Source organism: Paroedura picta, chromosome 6 (assembly GCF_049243985.1).
Source record: "Paroedura picta isolate Pp20150507F chromosome 6, Ppicta_v3.0, whole genome shotgun sequence".
Lineage (NCBI taxonomy): Eukaryota > Metazoa > Chordata > Lepidosauria > Squamata > Gekkonidae > Paroedura > Paroedura picta.
Window position 1 is genome coordinate 75069026 of NC_135374.1, and position 21948 is coordinate 75090973.

The 21948-nt window shown below is 43.8% G+C and overlaps 1 protein-coding gene across 10 annotated transcripts in view; it reads left to right on the forward strand.

Annotated features, from left to right (window-relative positions):
• SH3KBP1 (SH3 domain containing kinase binding protein 1) overlaps positions 1–21948 on the forward strand; it is a 165341-nt gene that overhangs the window by 23445 nt on the left and 119948 nt on the right. For 5 of the 10 annotated variants that reach the window (XM_077343098.1, XM_077343097.1, XM_077343096.1 and 2 more), the window contains one exon: positions 3637–3794. The exons of 1 other annotated variant lie outside the window; for it this stretch is intronic. In XM_077343098.1, coding sequence (XP_077199213.1) covers positions 3637–3794 — 158 coding nt within the window. The remainder of the gene's footprint in view (positions 1–3636; positions 3795–21948) is intronic. 4 more of the 10 variants (XM_077343105.1, XM_077343104.1, XM_077343102.1 and 1 more) reach the window with 1 other exon arrangement.

The following is a 21948-nucleotide window of genomic DNA, read 5'->3' on the forward strand; positions in this document are numbered from 1 at the left end:
TAACAGTTACAAGGAAATGCAACTCTGTTTTCTTTCAGAAAGATGCATCATTTTACTTTATTTTGTATTTTCCTTCCTTCTAAAATGGGCGTAGATGTTCAGCTGGTACTTGATCTTGAAATGTAGAGCTGTACTGTCAACTCGTATTTAAATGTTTGTGCCTGCATCTTAGTTTTTGTTGAAATCATTACCAAACAAACAACTGAAACTGTACAAGTGATATACTGAAAGGGAACCAAACACATTAATTTGGTTAGACCTTTACCTGAATGTCTGTCCCTGAATTAGAGTTGCATTTTGATACAAAATATAGTTTTGCTTCACATTCTGCTTTGGAAATTTATAGTTCTACTTTTTGGTGGGTATGTATTATTTCAATGCTCATTAAAATACATTGACAAAAGTTGTAATAAGCTGAAGTGCTAGTTAGTGTTCTAGTGATTGCCATTTAATGTTATTAAGCTTCAAGATGAACATAAGTGAAGATATTTCCATTGTAATACATTACAGTGCAGCAGAACTATAAAGCACAGATTGAAAAAAGAAACGTAGCACTCTTCACGTTGTTCTTGGATGTCACAAAGAGCAGTTTCTGGCTTTATCCCATTTGTTTGTATTTTTGGCACTTCTTTAAGATGGCTTTTGAGGGTTAATTTCTGTTCAAATGATTCAGTTTGTTTTGCTTTGGGCTAAACCTTGATACCTGTCTATTTTCACTGACTTCATAATGCCTGGGCTTGTAGGCATTCCTGGATATACATATGTAGTTTGATAACATGCAGTTTCTACACATGTTTTCGTTGCAGATAAATGCAGCTTTGCAACTTCAGATTTTTCTCATATTAAATTGTAGCACATCTTATCAGATTCCTATAAGATGTACTACAATATCAAGGATTGATATTGGCAACAACTTAGTAAAACCCTGGGGCAAATAAAAAATTATTAGGATTTAGTCAATTAATACGTGGTGGTGGTGGTGGTGATGGTGGTGGTGGTAGTAGTAAAGTTTATTGTGTTAGCCATGGCCATCACAATAATTCAATCATACATATGTATGTATGAAGATATCTGTAACATTACTTTTAAAATAATCCTAGATGCCCGACAGGAATAAGGCTCCTATATCAAAAGGCAATTTGGAAATCATGTCAATCCATGTTGGTATTTAACAGTGAAGTAGATGGTTTTGACAATGTTTTTTTTTCTCTTAATTAGTTTTAACTCTTAAGTAGAAGAGTATGATTCTTTCAATGAAGATATGTGTTTCAGATATTAAAATGGGAAGGTACAAGAAAATGCTGGAAGATCTAGTGATACCCCCCCCCAAAAAAAAAATCTATACAAGGAAATAACATCAGCTGCTGTAGAGTATGGGCTTGGTACTGTGAATGCCCTATAGATGTAACAGTTCCAAGTCTCATTTTTTATATTCTTAACTACATTTCCATGGCTGTGGCTGTTGTTTGTTTCCCTGACAACTCAAGCAGTCGCCCAGATATTACATGGCACAAATATATATCTACATTGAAAGCTACTGCATTCTGGTATTTCTTAACTTGATTTTTCATCCTCCGAAGTCATAAATAAACTGAAAAGAATATGTCCTGGGGATGGCTCTCCTGTGAAAGAGTCTGGTATTTCTAAATAAACTGTTCTGGATTTTGGCAGCCAGACTTCTGCAGTGAAGAGGACCACTGGGATTTCTTATTTACCATGATGTGTATGTCGGAAGTGACAACAACCAAGGATTCTACCTGTGGGGAAAATGCCACTCTAAACAGCATTCTACTAATGCTCTGCACATACTGCCCTGCTATTTGAAGAAAATGTATTAGTTCGTAACATTCAATTTACCACTCATGATCTGATTTTGAAATACCCAGAATAACTATTATTGGCTTATTCTTTCTAGACTGTAATAGAGGTATACATAGGTCTACATAGGCCTTAAAACAGAATAAAACTATTCAGTATTCTTAAATAAGAACTACATGCAACCCAGACCATATGCATTTCAACCAAATGGCCTACTCCAGCAGTCAAACATAAATACTGTATATATAGCTTGATCAATGACTTTGCTGCTATTTAATATGTTGAAGTAGCTATCTTTAACCACTCCTGCAGAGCAGATAAAATAAAGCCCTAAGGGCTGTTGGGGAGGAGTTAGGGTGGGCTCTGTCAATGATAAAAACTCACCGGGACGAATCAGGAGCTGCGAAGCCCCTATGAGTGCCAATCTAGGGCCAAGCGGCCCAGCCTCGCCCGCCAGGGGACTCCTTCCCATTGCCCTCGGGAAAGGAGCAGGGACATCCCTGCTCCTTTCCCGCCACCCCCCAATACCTCGCTACTACCTTACCCACCTCCATCTCCAGGACCCTTTCCGCCCCGCGTCGCCTGCCCAGGACACAAACACCCCCCCAGCATACAGCCGCCGCCCGCTAACACCCCCACCCTCCCCAGACCACTTCCCACCCCGCCGCCGCTTCCCGCAACATGGACACACACTCCACCACCCACCCGCCGCCCGCTAACTCCCCCTCCACACAACCCTTCATGACCCGCCCCAACAACCACCCGCTGCCTCTCCCGCCGCCCCCGCACTTCCCAACCCCAGCCCAACTCACACTTCCCACGGCCGCTCCCCGCTCCCCACGGCCAATCCCCGCTCCCCGCCACCACACTCACCTTCCGCCGGTCCTCCTGCTCCCTGCCCCTCTCTTCCCTTCTGCCTCCCGCCGCCGCCAGCCAGCACGCCCTGTGTGCCGGCCGGCATGCCGGAACACTGAACCAGGCATGCGCCGACTCACGCACATGCCTGGTTACTCACGCCGACACCCCTTGCTGCCCTGGCGCGCCCCCTGCAGCGCACATGCCTGGACTATCGAGCATGTGTGCTTCCCATTGCCTGCGCCACCACCCACTCCAAGCTGCACCACCGCCCCCTCCAAGCCGCGCCTTCTTCCAGCCGCTGCGAGTACGGTAGGAGGACTGCGCCTTATGCCCGCACTCTGCCCATTTTTACAAATGGGCTTTTTTACTAGTCATCAAATATATCTGAAGCAGTTACTGTGTTTTGCATCTTAAGAAACACATGCAATATCATGAAGAACATATAACGGGGGGCGGGGCTGTTGAAAATCTCTGAGAATCACTTGATGCTTGATAATACATAGTTGTAGTGAATATCACCTGCTTGACTTTGAACATGTCAGTAAATAAAACCATGGCATTTATTTTAGTAACTGAGTGAAACTGGGTAACAGGTAGTTCTAAATTGACTCCTACCTTTTTAAACATGGTATGGAAGGTCCCTATAGTGAATATGACTGGCATATGGACATAAGGAGCAAGGTAATTAAATTTATAATTTATTATGAGATCAAGTATCATAGCCTAGGCTATTTAAAAAAAAACAAGTTATGTAATTTAAGCTGTCAAAAAGCTGTTGGAGCAGTTTTCCTACACCATTAGCTTAGTATGTGAAGATTTTGAGGTTAGTTTATTAAATATCTTTAATGGATTTGCAACAAGCTTTGTATGTTTTATTTATCTAAACTGGATTATCTTTGCTGAGCATTTCAAAGCCTATTTTTTCTAATTCTGCAGTGTACTTCTGTGTGTTCTTTTCAGTGGAGGCGATAGTGGAGTTTGACTACAAGGCTCAGCATGATGACGAGCTGACGATCACAGTTGGTGACATAATCACCAATATCAGAAAAGAGGATGGAGGTTGGTGGGAAGGACAGCTCAAAGGCAGAAGAGGTTTGTTCCCTGACAACTTTGTAAGAGTGAGTACAAAGTGAAAACTGTTAACTGTCTTGTGCTTGCTGTGTTATCTTGAGGAGATACAGGGCTACCATCTTTAGTGATGGGCACTGCCAAAATACACTTGCTGTTTCTCTGTTATTTTTTTAAAACCACGGCCAAACCTTATGGGAATGGTGTTACAGGTACTAGCATGGAACACTGATTTTGGACCTGACATACTGCTTTATAAAATACGTCGTCTTCCCTAACATTCTCTGTTAGGATTTCCTTCTTCGACTGTACTCAGTATAGTGTAGTAAAAGTTGACATGGGGTAAGGGGTGGGGGCTGCTTATTTTAGACATACCTCTAATTTGCAATTTTTGTGAAGTAAATTACAGAATCCATTATAATGATTCTGGGATTCCTGTATGATCTGTCTCAGAAAAGGATGCTTAAGAATACCATTCCCATTTTTACTGAGGAATCAGCTTGGCAAACAGTGCTGCAAAGGAGCAGCCCTGTGTGTGGTGGAAAGGTCCAGCAGATGAAAAGAAAGAAAAGCAAGATAATTTACTGAGGAAGTGTGCGTGCACATGAAAGCTCGTACCTTTAATAAAACTTTGCTGTTCTTAAAGGTGCCACTGGACTCAAAATTTGTTCAAGCAAATAGGTTCTTTGTAGATAGGTTAAGCAAAGAAAAATGGTAGAAGAAACATGAACACTAGTCATCTAGAATATTAATGGTATTTGGTAGCATATGCTGTCTCCTGCATGTCATTGATTACATGGAATAGCATATTCTTTAAAAACTGGATGAGAAAAATAGTTATTATACTAGAGTAGTTATTGTTTTTGAAAGTGTGGCAGCTGAGACTAAATTTTGAAGGTGGCATATGGAGAGAAATATAAAGCAGGATGCTGGGGTGGTAAAACTATCCCTTCTGCCTTCGGTTTGCAAAGGCGACTGCCTCTCTGATATGCTTGTTGATTGCTGGCACATATATACCACTTGAAAGAGCCTGCATCAGTGATCTCCCTAGATGTGTTCTTCTCCAAATGACTTTCAGCCTTACCAGGTGCATCTCCCATGTAGGTCTCATTGAAATTAATGAGAACTTTGCAAGATGATAGATGTTTTCCTGTGGTTCATGCATAATAATGGCAAGCTGTTTGCAGGTGTGCCTGCATTTGGTCTTAGTGCTGTAAACAGGAAGGACAGCTTCCTGGTACTGGTAAATTTTAATAGGTAAAATCAGAATGGAAATCTCTATCTTAAGTCAACCAGGTTCAAGTCCAGTAGCACATTAGAGATCACTAATATTTCAGGGTATGAACTTCAGAGACTCAAAACTCCCTTCTTCAGAAAATCTTGTTCATCTCTAAGATGATAGTGGACTTAATCTGGACTCTTTTACTACAGACCAACACAGCTACCCTGGGAAACTTAAAAACATCAATGAGCTTCAATTACACAATTGACATTAAAAATAGATATATGATAATTATCTAAAGTTATGTGGACTGGCTCTTGCCAGAGCAGCAATATCTACCATGCTAAATATTTTAGATATTTGTATTGTTTGTGGCGCAGAGTGGTAAGGCAGCAGACATGCAGTATGAAGCTCTGCCCATGAGGCGGAGAGTTCAATCCCAGCAGCCGGCTCAAGGTTGACACAGCCTTCCATCCTTCCGAGGTTGATAAAATGAGTACCCAGCTTGCTGGGGGGGGGGGGTAAACAGTAATGACTGGGGAAGGCCCTGGCAAACCACCTCATATTGAGTCTGCCATGAAAACGCTAGAGGGCGTCACCCCAAGGGTCAGACATGACTCAGTACTTGCACAGGGGATACCTTTACCTTTAGAGCATGAAAAGTAAGACAGCCTTTTTGGTTTGGTAAAAGGCACAAAGTAACTTCAGGGATTTCTGATGTTTGTTAAACTGAAGACTTTAATTGTAGGTGGTATTCTTAAATTATGTATTTACTACCATAGTCAAGTGCAGACCTTAATTCCAGGTTGGCTTAAACTTTCTATTATATCCCGGTTGTCTAGACACCAATGAGGCAAAAATGTAGCTTGAGTTAAAATAGGGCATGGAATTTCTCTCAAAGCAAATGTACACCATGGGAGTAGAGGTAACATCTGCTTGGCATAAGTAGTATGTATGTAAAATATACTACAAACAGCCTTTCTAATTTAATCTTTGAAGAATAGAAGTACTGAAAATGAAGCATGGTCATCTAAATCTGGGAATATTTATCTGGGTAGATAGTATAAATAGTAAACAGCTGTGAATTAAATATTTGCCTTTGTGATTAGGATTAGGTGGAGTATCTGCTTCTGTTGAACCAGAAATAACACATTGAACTAGAGATACCTTGTATTTATGACCACTCTGAAAGCCCTCTGAAATGTGTTCAGTTAAAAAATAGACTTTATTTATTTGATTTGTTTGTTTGTTAACTGCCACTCCCAGGCTTTATAGTAATAATAAATATATTAACTGCCACTCCCATGCCGGCTCGAGGCAGATTACAGATAAAAGATCCATAAAACAGTATTTAACTATTTAACATCTTCATGCGCCCTCTGGCCCAGCTGGTACGGAGTTTTGGGTTGGGCTGCCATCAGTACGCTGATGACACCCAGCTCTATCTCCTCATGGACGGCCACCCAAACTCCCCCCCGGAACCATTCGCCAGATGTTTGGAAGCGGTGACAGAATGGTTTGAGCAGAGTCGCCTGAAACTCAACCCCTCCAAGACGGAGGTCCTGTGGCTGGGAAGTAGGGGGCGGGAACAGGAAGCGCATTTACCCACCCTGGCAGGGGCGCATCTTACCATCGCGTCCCAGGCCAGAAACTTGGGTGTGACCATTGATGCCTCCCTGACTATGGAGGCACAGGTCAGGAAAGTAGCCGGCCAGGCATTTTTCCATCTTCGCCAAGCTCGGCTACTAGCGCCCTACCTGTCCCCCGAACACCTGGCCACTGTGATCCATGCAACGGTCACCTCCAGATTAGATTTCTGTAACTCGCTCTACGCGGGCCTATCCCTGTCTCTGATCCGGAAACTCCAGCTAGTACAAAATGCAGCCGCTAGGGTCCTCACCGGCACACCTTGGAGGGCCCACATCCAGCCTGTGCTGAGGCAGCTGCACTGGTTACCAATTGCTGTCCGGTTCAAGGTTCTGGTTCTAACCTTTAAGGCTTTACGCGGGCTGGGACCCACATACCTGAGGGACCGCCTAGTGCCCTATGCCCCCCGCAGGGCTCCGCGCTCTGCGAGTGAGAATCTTCTGGTCGTTCCCAGCCCTAGGGAAGCACGCCTAGCCTCGACCAGGGCCAGGGCCTTTTCGGTCCTGGCCCCCACCTGGTGGAAGGAGCTCCCGGGTGAGCTGCGGGCCCTGCGGGACCCTTCAACATTCCGCAGGGCCTGCAAGACGGAGCTCTTCCGCCAGGTCTATGGCTGAGGCTGGGGCTGCTGGGGTACATTGACTGCTCTTCCCCGGGCTTCTTGACATCGTTGACCTCCTTCTCCTCCACCCCCCCTTTTTTAGGAATGGGGGTAGGAAGGGGATCTTATTATTGTGCTGCCAGGTTGTGACATTTTAAAGTCTTGTAATGGGAGTTTTAATGGGTTTTTTAAGACATTGTAACCCGCCGCGAGCCATTTGGGAGTGGCGGAAAATAAATCGAAATAATAATAATAATAATAATAATAATAATAATAATAATAATACAGTATTAGCAGCACAGTCGATCTGTTCCCTCCCAACCCACAGTTCAGTCCCCGTTCAGACCACCTACTAATCTTGGGAGAGGTTATCTGCCCAGATGGACAAGCATCCAGGGGGCTTCTAATGGATGCTTAGTGCAACCTCAGCCAAATGCCTGGCAGAAGATACTTCCAGTATGCATAGGGACTTGCCTGGATCATTTCCAGTCTATGTAGCCTTGCCAGTCTTCTTTGAAGTACTTTTTGGTGAGAAAAAAGGTGTGATGAGAGGCTGCAGAAACGGACACATACAGGATCCATACCTAACCAGTTGGCCCCCTGTCTCTCTTCTCAAAGTTCTCATTATGGGTTGTTCGTGTGATATCAGCATGCCCAAGGAGCCAGATACAATGAAATGAAACCAGCATATAAAACAGGTATTTCATTTTTACATTTTATTGTAGAAAAATAAACTTTTAAAATATATTGCTGAATTTCTAATTAAGAAATTCCAGAAAAGAATTCTTAATCACTGTGATGTTAGAAAGTAGTATAAATATATATCTAAGGCCTGAAAACCATTTGATATATGCGGTCTTTTCTCTTTTTACGTTAAATGTATTATAAGATCCAGTTTTGTCTTTCAGCAATGCATCTGAAATTCAGTTTAGAATGTTGTTGGAAAGTATATCGCTGCAAATTTGGTCCTCTGCTTTTCTGCTTCTTTTTGATATAGTCATGGTATAGCACTGTGATTATAGTATGCAAAATATTAAAGAGTAGTTTAAGTTTATAACTATGTCATTCTCTTGGGAGATAGAGATGTGGGAAAGAGAAAGGCAGATGCTTGTCTTTTGATTCAGTCTATTTTCAGCTTACTTAGTTGAAGATAAAGATGCATTTCCTTGGGGCTTGGGGTTTTAACTTTCAGTTGAGTTGGAATGCTGCCCAAATGCATTTTTTCCAGTACGTTTTGAAGAAGAAAGTGAGTTTTATTTTAAACTAGTAGTGAAGCCCATTGCACGCTGAAAGGTAATTGGCGCTAGTCAGAGGCTTGGTGTGGGTTTTGCCAGGGAAATGTCATGCACACAAACATGCGTATCATCACAAACGCTAATCTCCAGACTATAAAGATTACCTCTACAGGGGAAAATGGGTGCTTTGGAGGATGGACTGGGAGGCATCACACAGTTTTGATGTCCCACACCCATCCCCAAGAAATATTCCCATCCAAGAGATAGCCAACCTCCAGGTGGGGCCTGGAGGTCTCCTGGAATTCAAACGTATCTACAGACTATAGAGATCAGCTCTCCAAGGAAGAATGGCTGCATTAGAGGGGCATTGCATCCCACTGAGGTTTAAGGAAGCCAGGCTCCAGGTGGGATCCGGGAAACCCCTGGAATGACAGATCATCTTCAGCCAACAGACATGAGTTCACCTGAAGAAAATAGCTGCATTGGAGATTAGACTCCTGGGATGATGATGATGATTATTATTATTATTATTAGATTTATATCCCGCCACTCCCTTGCGGCTCGTGCCAGGTAACAATATCACAAATCCCCATTGCACCAGTTGCCACTTGGTTCCTGACATCGGGAACATGAATCTTCTCTGGATCAGAGTGGCACTCTCCCCTGGCAACCCAGCTCCCCTTTGCTCCCCAGCTCATCCCAGACTTTCCGAGTCTTACTCCTCTGATGTTGCCGAAGGGCTGGCCAGAAGTGAGCAAAGCCTGAGCCCAGTCCCAGGCGGCTCCTGCCTGCCAGGCAAACTACCCTAAGTTGGGGAGATCACTCTTGGGAGGTGGCCTGAGGGATTTGACCACGACCTACCTCTGAAGACCTGTCTTTTGCTCTTGGCTGCTCAGGCCCTGAAGCAAGCCAGCAGCCCTCATGATTGGGGTCTTTGGGCTCCTCTCTTTTTCCTGGGGGGTCAAGTATCATGGTGGCAGTGGCCCCAAGGGGCAGCCAGGCTCCCTTTTGGCAGGGCCTGGTAACTGGCAGCTGCACAGGCATTTCAGGCTTCCAGGGTGGAAGTGGGTGTCAGTTGCTGCTGCCATAGCTGGCCTCCATTGATGCTTCCTCCAGCAAACGGGCTACCTGTGAGGCCAGCCTCGGGGTGGGACGCAGATTTGCACGGGCAGTCCTGCAAAAGTAGATTATTCTTGGAGTGGTGGATATTCTTCCAACAGGAAAAGGCACTCTGGTTTCATCAGCAGTTGCCAGGCAGATCCCTTGGACTTCTTTTTTTCCTATCAGTGAAACATTTCCCCCGACCAATCTCCTCCTGCTTTAAGGGAGTGCATTATCAGGACCACAATTTGGCTTTTATGATGCGGAAAGATATCTAACATATTCTATTTTGGAGAGTAATGATCATCTTCAAAATAGTAAAGATCGTAAATCTTTTCCATAAAGCAGGGTTTACTGGTGAAACAGGTTTTGGACAGGACAATCATAATATGGACTTCATTCTTTAAGTCTTATGTGAGTCTGTTGTTCATCACTGATGAACATGGGGACTGTGCACGAGCAGGCCTGCCATCTTTACATCTTTACAGCTAAAAGCTTCGGGGGACACTGTGTACCACAGTCAGAAACTTATTCCTGCTCAGGGACTACACACTGTCATGCAGCAGCAACTTCCACCCACTGTTCCTCTTTTTCCACTAAAGGAAGGCCATCTGTATAGTCTCCAGTCATTCACTTTGTGAGTAATCGTTTCCCTGGATCCCTGGGGTGGGTTTGGATTCTGAGTTCTAATGGCTCATAAAGCTCTTTTCAAGAAATATAAGACCTGCCAATATTTCACCTCTAGACCTCGAGGAGATAGAGCATCTAAATTGAAGGCAGCATTGTGGGAGAAAGAGGTAGAAGCTGGCCTGCGGGTCGGTCAGGTTTTTCTTGATTCGTATACAGAACAGATGGCAACAGTTCTGTGGTCCCAGCATTAACCACCTATGTAATAATGGCTGTCACACCTGTATATAATGTTACCAGGTTACCTGGAAGAATGGCACAACATCCTGGTGCATCCTAGAGAAGTAAATTTGTGTATGTACTCTCATAGAGTCCCATCTTATTCACCTCTCTTTCTATCACAGATTTGTTGTTGTTAGGTGCGAAGTCATGTCCGACCCATCACGACCCCATGGACAATGATCCTCCAGGCCTTCCTGTCCTGATAGAGAGATTTATTCAGATGTGGCATTATTTCAGGTTATATTTGAATATTTACTACACCTAAGGAATAAGGCTTTGGTTTTTTCATCATTAAAGGTCTATTTGGCCACTATCTCTTGCTATCACAGAGAGGGTCAATTTTCTCCCATCATTTGTCCAAAAGATTTCTGAAAGGTTTATGTAATCTTTATTTGCCTAGGGAAGGCTTTCTTACCCAGAGTTTCATGAAACCCTGTGGTTTCTTGACAGCACTGGAAGGGTCTCCTGAATGTGTGGGAGTTAACATACATACATACATACATACATACATACATACATACATACATACATACATACATACATACATACATACATACATACATACATACATAGAATCCTCACGTGGGACTACATAGAAGATTGACACTAAAAACAAAATTGCAGTTACCTGTAACTATTGTTCATCAAGGATCTTCTGTACAGGCACCCATACCCTTCCCCCTGCCCCACTGAACACTCTGGTCTTGCCAGCACAATAAGTACTAGGGTTGCGCACTCCAGCACGGTTCAGCCGCTTCGGCGATCATTGGAGCCCAAGGCAGCCAGTGCCGTGGCATGAAGAGGAGGAGCGTCAGCTGGCGCACCACCACTGGCACTGCCCCTCCTCTCCACACCATGGTGCTAGCCGCCTTGGGCTTTGGTGATTCCCGAAGTGGCTGAACCATGCCAGAGCACACAACCCTAATAAGTACTGAGGGTTGGGGTGCTGCTGTGTGGTAGCAGTGGTCTCTGGATGGGGAAAGTTTTCTGGCTCAGGTATTCAGCCCCCTGGGAGGCTCTTAACTATAAAGAAAATCTTCTCCAATGGCAAGTCTGCTCATCCACAGTTCCCATGTGTCCCTGTACAGAAGATATTTGATGAACAATAGTTACAGGGAAGTGCAGCTTTGTTTTGTGATGATAGAGCTGTGGCTGTGCTCTGAAAAATGGCAACCCTTCCCATTGTGTTTTGGGAAATGCAGTTCCAAGATTGGCAAACTACAAATAACTGCTGTAACACATTTTACTTCTTATACACAGCTGTAATTTTAGCTTGATTGCTTATCTGTTAAAGGAACAAAAAAAGCCCTAGTAGCAAAATCAGTTTCCATACGTGCATTTGAGCTCTGGAATTTGCATCCTAGTGTTAATAATTGTGCATATACTTGTCAGGATCAATTTGGTGAATAAACTTCACTCTACCCATGCATATGTTCAACTACATAGATGGTAAATCTGTTCAAATGCTGATGTTTCATCAGGTTACAAGCTTGGCTAAAACATTTTTTTTAATGGCAACAATCTCTTAATTGCAGTTTATTTTTTTAGCTAGACTGGATATTGGAAAACCTACAGCGTGACTACTGAAAACTCTGCTATACAGTACTAAGCTTATTTTTAAATCCCTTCTTTACTAATGAAGAAAGGACCAGATGGAAGAAAATCCTGTAGCCTAAAGAATTTTAACATGTTGATGATCCAAGTGTGGCTATGGGCTTTCAGCCATCTTGTCCCTGTTCTCCGCTCTTTAAATTGGCAGCTGCATTGGAGGACTGCATTAATTGCTATGAGAGAATGAAGGGCTTTCTCTATAGAAAGCAGTGTTGGCAATTGGGTAGGGCCCAGCTGGTACTCTTCTTCATTTATGAACAGTAATGCCTTTGATATATCTACCAGTTTTCTTGTTTTGCAAATAAGTGTGCTTCTAGAGCAATCTTATGGTTCCAGAAGTTTCTTGAACACCCTTAATATGGATATTTAGTGGTAGCAATTATTTATCAAATTTGTCCTACCTATAGTAAATACCCTTTCAGAGGATGAGCAATAATATTTTGTACTAGGGTCAAAGCCCGTTGTATCCAAGAATACAACGGGCGTTAGAGCTTGGCAGTGGGAAGAGGAAGGGGAGGAGTTGTCCAGTCTGTAAGGGCATGGGGTTGAATGTGTGTGTTGTGTGGGAGGTTGTGGTGGTGTGGTGGCAAATGAGGGCATGGGTGTGGAGATATGAGTGTCAAGAACCTGTGGTTTGGAATGTTCATTGTTGGAGAGGACTGACCTTTGGGAATTGTGGCATAGTGGTTACAGATGAGCTTTCCAGAGCCATGTCTTCAGATATGTGAAGGGAAAATCAGACTGGAAACTCTTCTTAGGTGAAGATTACATGGCAATCAATTCCTCCCAGTTCTGCGTCATTTCCCTTCTTCTGTGAATTAGACCACAGACACCGAAATGCCCCTCTGCCCTACTACACATGGGGTAGTCACAGTACACAGGTGTCCACCCTGTTCCTTCTTCTCCATTTTTTCACTGTTGATAAAATGTTAAGTGCCCACATGCTTCTTTCATGGTTGCTCCTTAGAAGAAGAACGGATTTTTGTACCCTGTTGTTTACTACCCAAAGGAGTCTCAGAGTGGTTTATAAACACCTTTTCCATTCGTCTCTCCACAATACTCAACCTGTGAAGTACGTGGGGCTGTGAAAGGTCTGAGAGAACTGGGAATGCACCGCAGTGACCCAGCTGGTCTCAGGTGTCTCAAAGCATTTTCCAATCATCGTCCCTTCCTCTCCCTATAGCACTCCCCATGTGGGAGGTGGGGTAGCGAGCCTCACAGGGAAGTTGGCAACCCTAAGAGGAGGACTCTCTGTGCACAGCAGTCTTGGCCTTAGTAAGGTTTTTTTATACTGGTTTTTTATTTGTCAGGCCAAGGCTGAAAAAAGTCATTGTATGTCTCTCCAGCCATTTACTTGTTCACTATTTACAGTTTCGGGCTATAAATATTTATTTAGATCTTCCTGAACTTTCCAGACTCACAGGACTGATGCTGGTCTGCCTGTCTGTTCCCCAGAATACAAACAGTTGCTGGTAAGGGCTGGCCAGAGCCCATATCCCAGGAGGAATACACCTGCACCACTCCCTCCCAGCTGCAGGCAAAAATGGCTCCTTTGAAGGCTGGACTCTGAGGCATTGTACGATTTTGAAGTCCCACCTCCAAATCCCCAGGAATATTTCCAACCCAGGGGTAGCCACCCTCCAGGTGGGGCCTGGAGAGCTCCTGGAATTACAGCTCACCTGCAGAGTATAAAGATCAGCTCCCTAGGCAGAAAGGGCTACTTTGGACAGGGTTGTGGTAGAAAAGAAACATTTAAGGACTCCCACACAGGTTGTTGTTGAATTGAAAGACTTGAGGCCTACTGTACAGGGTTGTTGTGCAGATGAAACAGGAGACAAAAGAGCCAGTTTCGTCTGCAGAATAATGCTGTGCAGTTGTCTCAAATCTGCAGAGAGTTGCAAAGAGGAAAGACACATGGCTTGGCTGTGTCTAACCCCCGGCCAGAGCAGTATTTTAAGTGAGAAGGGGCTTTTCTGTGGCCTCCCTGTCAGGCAACTGTTTGGCAGAAGGGGAAAGTTCCCCACCCTCAAAAGGAAGGCCCTCAGGCTCCCCTGCATTGCTTTTGGAAATACCTCCCTCCTCTCAGTCAGGGCCTGTCAGAGTCTCCTTCGCAGCAGGCCTGAAGGAAGGGAGGGAGAAGGAGCGCCCTCACCAGCCTCCTGCCAACTCTGTCAGGGTTCTGAGGCAAAGTTAAAGTTGGACATGGCAGTTAGGACAGCTTTGGGCTGAAAAGGGCTGGCACAGCCTGTCCAAGCCTCTGTTCTCATCCCCCTTGGCAGCCCTACTGACCTCCTCTCTCTGCGGTAGTCAGGAGCAGACTGGCAGCCATGTGTCCAGATTGCCCCTGGCTGGGCTGACTGGTCTGTCCTGGTGAGGGCCCAACTCTGGTCTGTCCTGATGAGGGTCCAATCGGAAGGCGCTTTTCTACCCAAAGGAGGCACTTTGCGCCTTCCAATTGGCCCCTCAGCTTGTCAGTCTGGGGTCAAGGGGCCAATCCAGGAGTTTTGATCCTGGACTCAGCCCACCCCAACATCCCTTACTGTTTTATTAAGAGGGACAGATTACAAAGTAATGGGTGCCAAGCACGTATTGGGCATGTCCTTACAGGGAAACAACCACTAAACTCTCTAACCCCAGCCTTCTTAAGAGCTACCTGATTATTAGCTGTTTTGCCATGGTGGTAATGTGTGGTTGTGCTGCTCACTTGACCTTTATATTTCATTTTGGTTTCTTCATCTGTTCTTCATGGGCTTAATATTGGGGGGCGGAATCTGCAAAGACAATCATACATGTTTTAACTAAGCATGGTTTGTATAACAAAGCTTGGCATTCAATAGTTAAACGCTGTATATACTACCAGGTTTCCTGTGGTGTTTAATTTTTACAAGATCCTTCTTATAGTAATGAGATGACAATTGTTTCCATAGGAACAAAGCCATAGTAAGTGGAAATAAAAAAGTCTTTGAGAGAGCCAGAATAATAGATGTAAAAATTATAATGATTGCAGAGTTTTAGATGACTCTGTGGAATGATTAAAATAATTTGGCTGCCAAGTTGATCAAAAGACTTAAGCCCCTCTTTTGTCATTTATGTAAATCTGTTCAGCATTTCATTGTATATGAAGAAGTGTGTGTATGAAAGCTTATACCCAGAATAACACTTTGTTGGTCTTAAAGGTACCACTGGACTTAAACTTTGTTATGCAGCTAGACCCTGTTTGAGATATAGAAGACCAGTTGGTTTTTATATCATAATTTTCAGTACCCAAAGGAATCTCAAAGCAGTTTATGGTCACCTTCCCTTCCTTTTCCCACAGCAGGCACACTGTGAGATTGGTAGGGCTGAGAGAGTTGTGACAGGACTGCTCTTTGAGAACAGCCTTAACAGGACTGTGATTAGTCCAGGAACATCTAGCTGGCTGCATGTGGATAATCAAATCTGGCTCTCTAGATTAGAGATTACCATTCTTAACCACTATGCCAAGTTGGCTCTCAAGCAAGAGAGATGTGTATATGCATACATGCTTCTGTCACTTGAGCTGTTTGTTTTTCTACTTAAGAGTTTCTTCTTGGACCAAAAATATCAGTAATATGTAAGGTATGAAACCTTATGACATAAAATGCAGTTCCATTTAAGGGATTCCTTTGCACTGTTTGAACCAGCCTGTTAATCTTAGTTATGCTTAAATATTTACAGCCCCAAATATTGCCTAGCCCTTTTCCCCTTGACAGTAATATCAAAGCATGCAGTTCTCCAGCCAAATGCACCTTCTCTGTATAAATTGTTATCCACATGCTTGTTCAAGCAATGTGGTGGGCAGACCGCCATAAAAATGAACCTCCATTTTAACTTTCAGTAGCTGCACCATATGGTTATAGAACTGTCTTTCTTCCATCATGTGATGCTCATAGTCCATTTTGGCACTAACAAGCCTAGCGCTTTGCTGTAAGTTGCCTAATTTTCATGGAGAATCATGTGAGGCAAAGCTGAGAAAGTATGGATTTTGAAAAGGAAGATTATAATTAAAAAACTCAAGTAGTTGTTTGGATTCATTGTTTTCTACTACGGTTTACATTCATTGTCAGAATCATTGTTTTTAGATTTGATTATAAAGGATACTTTATAGTCTTATCTATGAAAATTTAAGTCAGGACAAAAAGATAAAACAATAAGTAATATTAATAGAAAGCACCAATTTCAGTAATCTGAGAAAAATAGAAACTTGAAACATTGATATAAATCTTGGCTTGAAATAGGAAATTGTGGACTTTTTCTCATTCCTGATGGGAAGAGGAATCTAAATCTTCTTTCTTTCTTTCTTTCTTTCTTTCTTTCTTTCTTTCTTTCTTTCTTTCTTTCCTTCTTTCTTTCCTTCTTTCTTTCTTTCTTTCCTTCTTTCCTTCTTTCCTTCTTTCCTTCTTTCCTTCCTTCCTTCTTTCCTTCTTTCCTTCCTTCTTTCCTTCTTTCCTTCCTTCTTTCTTTCCTTCTTTCCTTCTTTCTTTCCTTCCTTCCTTCTTTCTTTCCTTCCTTCCTTCCTTCCTTACTTACTTACTTACTTCCCTCCCCGGAGGCTCAGGGCGGTTTACATAAGAACAAAGAACAATACATAATACAGTCTATAAACATGTGAATAACCTTACAATAATAATAATTAATAGTTGTAACCATATAACAATGTAACAGTATAAACAATATAAACAATAAAACAGTGCAACAATACAAACAGGTCCAAAGCATATTGGTGGAATTCTGAGGAGGGGGGCGGGGGGGAGCAGGGGCCCTTCAATTGCTGTTGATTACGACTGGAAGCATTAAATTTAATGCTTCCGTTTGTTAACATACCTCCATAGCTGGAAGCACTCTATTTTCCTGAATGTACTGCTTACAGTAGATCCTGTTTCTTCTTGAAAAACAGCTTGTTCACTTCTACTTTGTCACTGTACAAAAGTGGAAGGAAATGCATATCTTTCTGCCAATCTACAGAAGCAGATGCTGAAGAAATATAACTGTTGACTTCCTCCTCTGAACACTTAGAAGTAAAAGAGGGGGAGAAAGAATGTGCTGATGAAATGTCAAGATTCGAAATGCTGCGCTTAAAATATTCATGCAAATATCGACACAATTAATATTACCGGGATATGTTTCTTTCATTGAAATGTTTGCAATTATTTTAAAATTTGAATCAGTTTAATTTGTTGGGTGCAAAATCACAGTTCGTACTTGCTAAAAACCATGTATTCATGAAATGATACAGCCTTGCAGTTTTACAATGAATGTCCCTCAGGCTAGTTTGCCAGCAGGAAAAGCCAACCATACTGAGTGGGGTAACCCAGTTGCTACACCAGTAGCCTTTCTTAATATATGACTAGTACCCTCTGAGGACAGGAGAAGATTGTATCTGAAGTCCATAGGGTCTTGAGTGTCTAATTCAGTGGTCCTCAACTTTCGTAATTCCACGAACCTTTAATAAAGTTCCTCACGTTGTGGTGACTCCCAACCATAAAATTATGCAAGTGTTCTTTCACGGAAATTAAACCAAAACTGACCAATGGCGTGAAGATGCATTGTTCATGATTGTATATAAATTGTTTTTTTTTTTCCGGGAGTTTTCAGTTCAGTACTGCCTCTCGTCTCACCATGCCGATCTCACTCTTTTCCACTGCTCCAGACAGACTAACGTTGTATCTTGATCTACCCCTCAAGGCTGTTGTGTAGATTGAACCCCCTCCCCAGCCAAAATGCTTGCCCTGCCACGACCCCTGTGAAAGGGTCATTCTATCCCCAAAGGAGTCCCAACCCCCAGGTTGCAAATCACTAGGTTGCAAACCACTGTTTCCTTATGCAGGTTTACCAATTTACCAATCCAGACATCTGAAGGCATGGTTCATCAATCACAGGGCTAGACTGCATTATATAGTAGAATAACCACAATGCTACAACCTGCCGCCTATTTCTGCTATCCTTCTCACATTTCCCCTTTCTCCCTTTTTATAGCCTCAGCTTTGTTACCTGGCCCTTGAATTAAACTCCACCCTCTTATCCTCTGTTCCCTGCCCTGCCTCAAAGCCCCTAGGCCCAGAGTTTGCTCAGTGCCCCTTTAAACTTTCCTGGGCCAGACTGCCAACGCTGCCATGTTGCTGAGACTGAACTGATTGCACAATTAATGTCAGTAGAACCTACTACTCTAGACTAGCATCAGTGTGAATGTGGCGCTTTCTAAAAAGGTAAAGATAAAGGTATCCCCTGTGCAAGCATCGAGTCATGTCTGACCCTTGGGGTGACGCCCTCTAGCGTTTTCATGGCAGACTCAATACTGGGTGGTTTGCCAGTGCCTTCCCCAGTCATTACCGTTTACCCCCCAGCAAGCTGGGTACTCATTTTACCGACCTCGGAAGTATGGAAGGCTGAGTCAACCGTGAGTCGGCTGCTGGGATAGAACTCCCAGCCTCATGGGCAGAGCTTCATACAGCATGTCTGCTGCCTTACCCCTCTGCGCCACAAGAGGCACTTTCTAGTTTACCCCAAATTTAAATATTTTAGTCAGAAGACTTGGCACCTTTCACTTCTAAGAGATCCTGGCTTTACACCCAGTACCAGCTACGTTGTATGTCTGGGCAATGATCCTACATAAGGGCTATAAGGAAGCTGGCAGAGATTAGGCAGCTTTGTGATCTACATGCATATGAATAAGACAGATGAATTTGTATGCAAAAAGTGAGAAAGTTTTAAAAGTAAGCTTTCAAGGTAGTCATGGCCACGCCCTTACCACTAGGCTGCAGGTTGCCGAGCCAGAGGGTGGGGCTGCCAAGGAGGGAGTTCAGAGACCAGGTGGCTCATGCACTGCCTGCATGGCGCACTGCTTGCATGGCTCGCTGCTGCATGTGCTGTGCAGGGGCTCCTTTAAAGAAGCAGCCCACCTGTTAACTGGCCTCTTATGCCTTGACTGGCCAGCAGGAAGTTAAAAGTACCTACCCACCCTGTAACGAGTGTTAAGTTTAAGTCAGTGGAAGTTAAATTGCTACCGTAGGTGTAAGTTGAATTTTATTATTATTATTATTGAATTTATTTCCCGCCACTCCCTTGCGGCTCGTGGCGGGTTACAACAGTCTAAAAACCCATAAAATACATTAAAACCAATTAACATGTCAATAGTTAATGACTACCTGGCAAGAGCGGCTAATCAACTACCCATTTCCCCCCCCTATCAAGTGGAGAGGGGATACTGATGGTACTCGTGTCTAATCCCAATCCTCAGGTCCCGAGGGGGCGTAGATGTTAAGCCTGGTCTCAACCGTAAACCTGGCGGAAGAGCTCCGTCTTGCAGGCCCTGCGGAACGATGGAAGGTCCCGCAGGGCCCGCAGCTCTCCCGGGAGCTCATTCCACCAGGCAGGGGCCAGGACCGAGAAGGCCCTGGCCCTGGTCGAGGCCAGGCGTGCTTCCCTAGGGCCGGGGACGACCAATAGATTTTCTCCCATACTTTAGTGGTATGTGTTAGGTTAAAATGGATATGTTTTAAAACAGTTACCTTATATACTGTGCAGATTTAATTATCTATGTTAGAGTAATGCATTTCAAAGTTGTAAACATTTTTGTTCTTTTTGCTGGGGACCACTGACTTGGTACACGGTAAAGACTGTTCTAGAAAGTATTTGGAAGTTGTTGATTTTGTTTGGTTTTCCTTACAGCATTTGATATTATTTGTTTGTTTTTTGTTGCTTTGAATGTTGTTCTGAAGTTTTTGGTTCTGTTTTGTAAACTGACTTGAGTGACCTAATCACAGGATTAAATAGAAATGTTTTAAATGAATATAGTAGAATGTCATTTCTAGAGGCTGCTCTAGGGAATTTCAGAACTTCATACTGAATTTGTTGATGCTCTCAAAAGTTCCCTGAACATTAAAAATGTTTTGTTTGGATAGAGTAGCGAATTATAGGAGGAAGGTTGAGTTTTAGAAGCACAGTAATGCATGCATAAGATCTCACTTTGACATTGGATCATATCAGTGTGACTATTATTATTCTAAAATGTACCATTATTTATGCACAGTTTTAGTGATCTGTCCTTTCAGAATGATTATAATTAACCAGTAGATTTAATTTAATAAGATTTAGAGATTACCTATGAAATAGGCAGCAGTGTGATGCTGAACTATACTTCTGTAAAGGAGGGGTGACCAATTCTGAACTGTGCCAGCTTGAAGTTTAATATCTTCTACTGGTTTAATGCTGCCTTTGTTCATGAGCACAGATAATCTTTAAACGTCACGCGGCGCGGGGCGCCGCGGACTAAATAAAACAGTAAGGGCTGTCAGGGAGGAGTTAGGGCGGGCCCTGCCCGGGATAAAAACTCGAAGGGACGCGGCTCCTGATTGGTCCCTCTGAGTGTCCATCTAGGGCCAAGCCGCCAATGGGGAGCCGCGCAAAGCTTGGCCCGGCCTTGCCTGGCCGGCCAGGGACTCTACAAGTCCTCTGGCCCTGCCACTCCTCCATCTTCGGAAAGTCTTCCGGCCCCTGCTCCTTTCCCACCCCCGGGGACCATGGCCATTGGAGGGAAACGACGTCGCCGCCCACCTTCTCCCGCCACCGTGATGCTGCCTCCCCACTTCGCCCACGTCCTGGGAGCCGCTGCCGCCGCACCAGCCTCCAGGTAGGGCACGCTCCTCCACCTGTTGGGTCCGCCCGCTGAGCCCACACAACCAATGCTCCCAACTGCCAAGCTTCCCTAGCGCCCGTTGTATTCGCACTACAGCGGGCTCATTTTCTAGTTTGATAATAAAATGGTTTTCAGAGCATTGAAAATGTGACTCTCATGTGCCTTATCGGCCATGCTGGTTTGATTTTTGTAGCACCCATCGTCTATTAGTGTGGAAAAATATTTTGCAATTGGTTTCTTTTAAGTTACATTGTAGGTCACTTTTAGAAGGCATGTCCTTTTTTGGCTCTTTTAAAAAGAAACTGATGAAAATGTCCTCTTTTGAGGTTAGAAATTTGGAATAATCCTAGTTAGTAGTATTTCTAGATCACATCTTAAATAGTAGGGGTGCTTAAAGTGATTTGTCATGGTGATCACTTGTGTGAAGTAGTCAGTTGGGAAACATTTCCTCTTTTTTGCTTTTCAAAATATAGTAACTCTAGGTTATAGCCATGAAGTAAAGAATACAAACTTCTGTTTAGACTGTTGAAAGGAAAGGTAACAAATGAGTGCACAGCTGCATATGTTTATGCATTGTTTCCAAAAGGTCTTAAATACACAAGTATGCTGTGGTTTGTATTCATCTTCATGTTTAGACTAGGCAGTAAACACTAAACTAGGAGTGTAATTCTAAAAAGAGTTGCACAATTTTAAAAGCATTGAAGTATTTAAAAAATAAGATCCTTTCTATTTATGACAGAAAAAAAGGTTCATCTAGTTCAATGGTTCCCAACCTTTTTATCACCGGGGACCGGTCAACACTTGACAATTCTACTGAGGCCTGGAGGGGGGGGTAGTCTTTTTCCGAGGGATGTCACCGCCACTGCCTGAGCCCCTGCTCCACTTGCTTTCCCGCCAGCGGCCCTGACTTCCTGCCACCCGCGGGGGGGGGGTGCTGCCAGCAGCAGCTGCGCAGTACCACGCCGAGGGGGAGCCCCAGCCATGGCGGCTGCTGGAGACCACCAAAGGTGAGCTGGCAGCAGAGTGGCAGGCAGCCCCGAGGCAGCAGCCAGGGAGGAGGACGAGGAGGAGCCACGGCCTGGTACCGACTGATCCACGTGCCAGGAACGGTCCTCAGACCGGGGGTTGGGGACCACTGATCTAGTTGATAAGCTGTGCAAGATTGTACTCCCTAGTGCAACTATATGTGCCATATTTCCATTCCACCTAACTGTTCCACACAAATAGA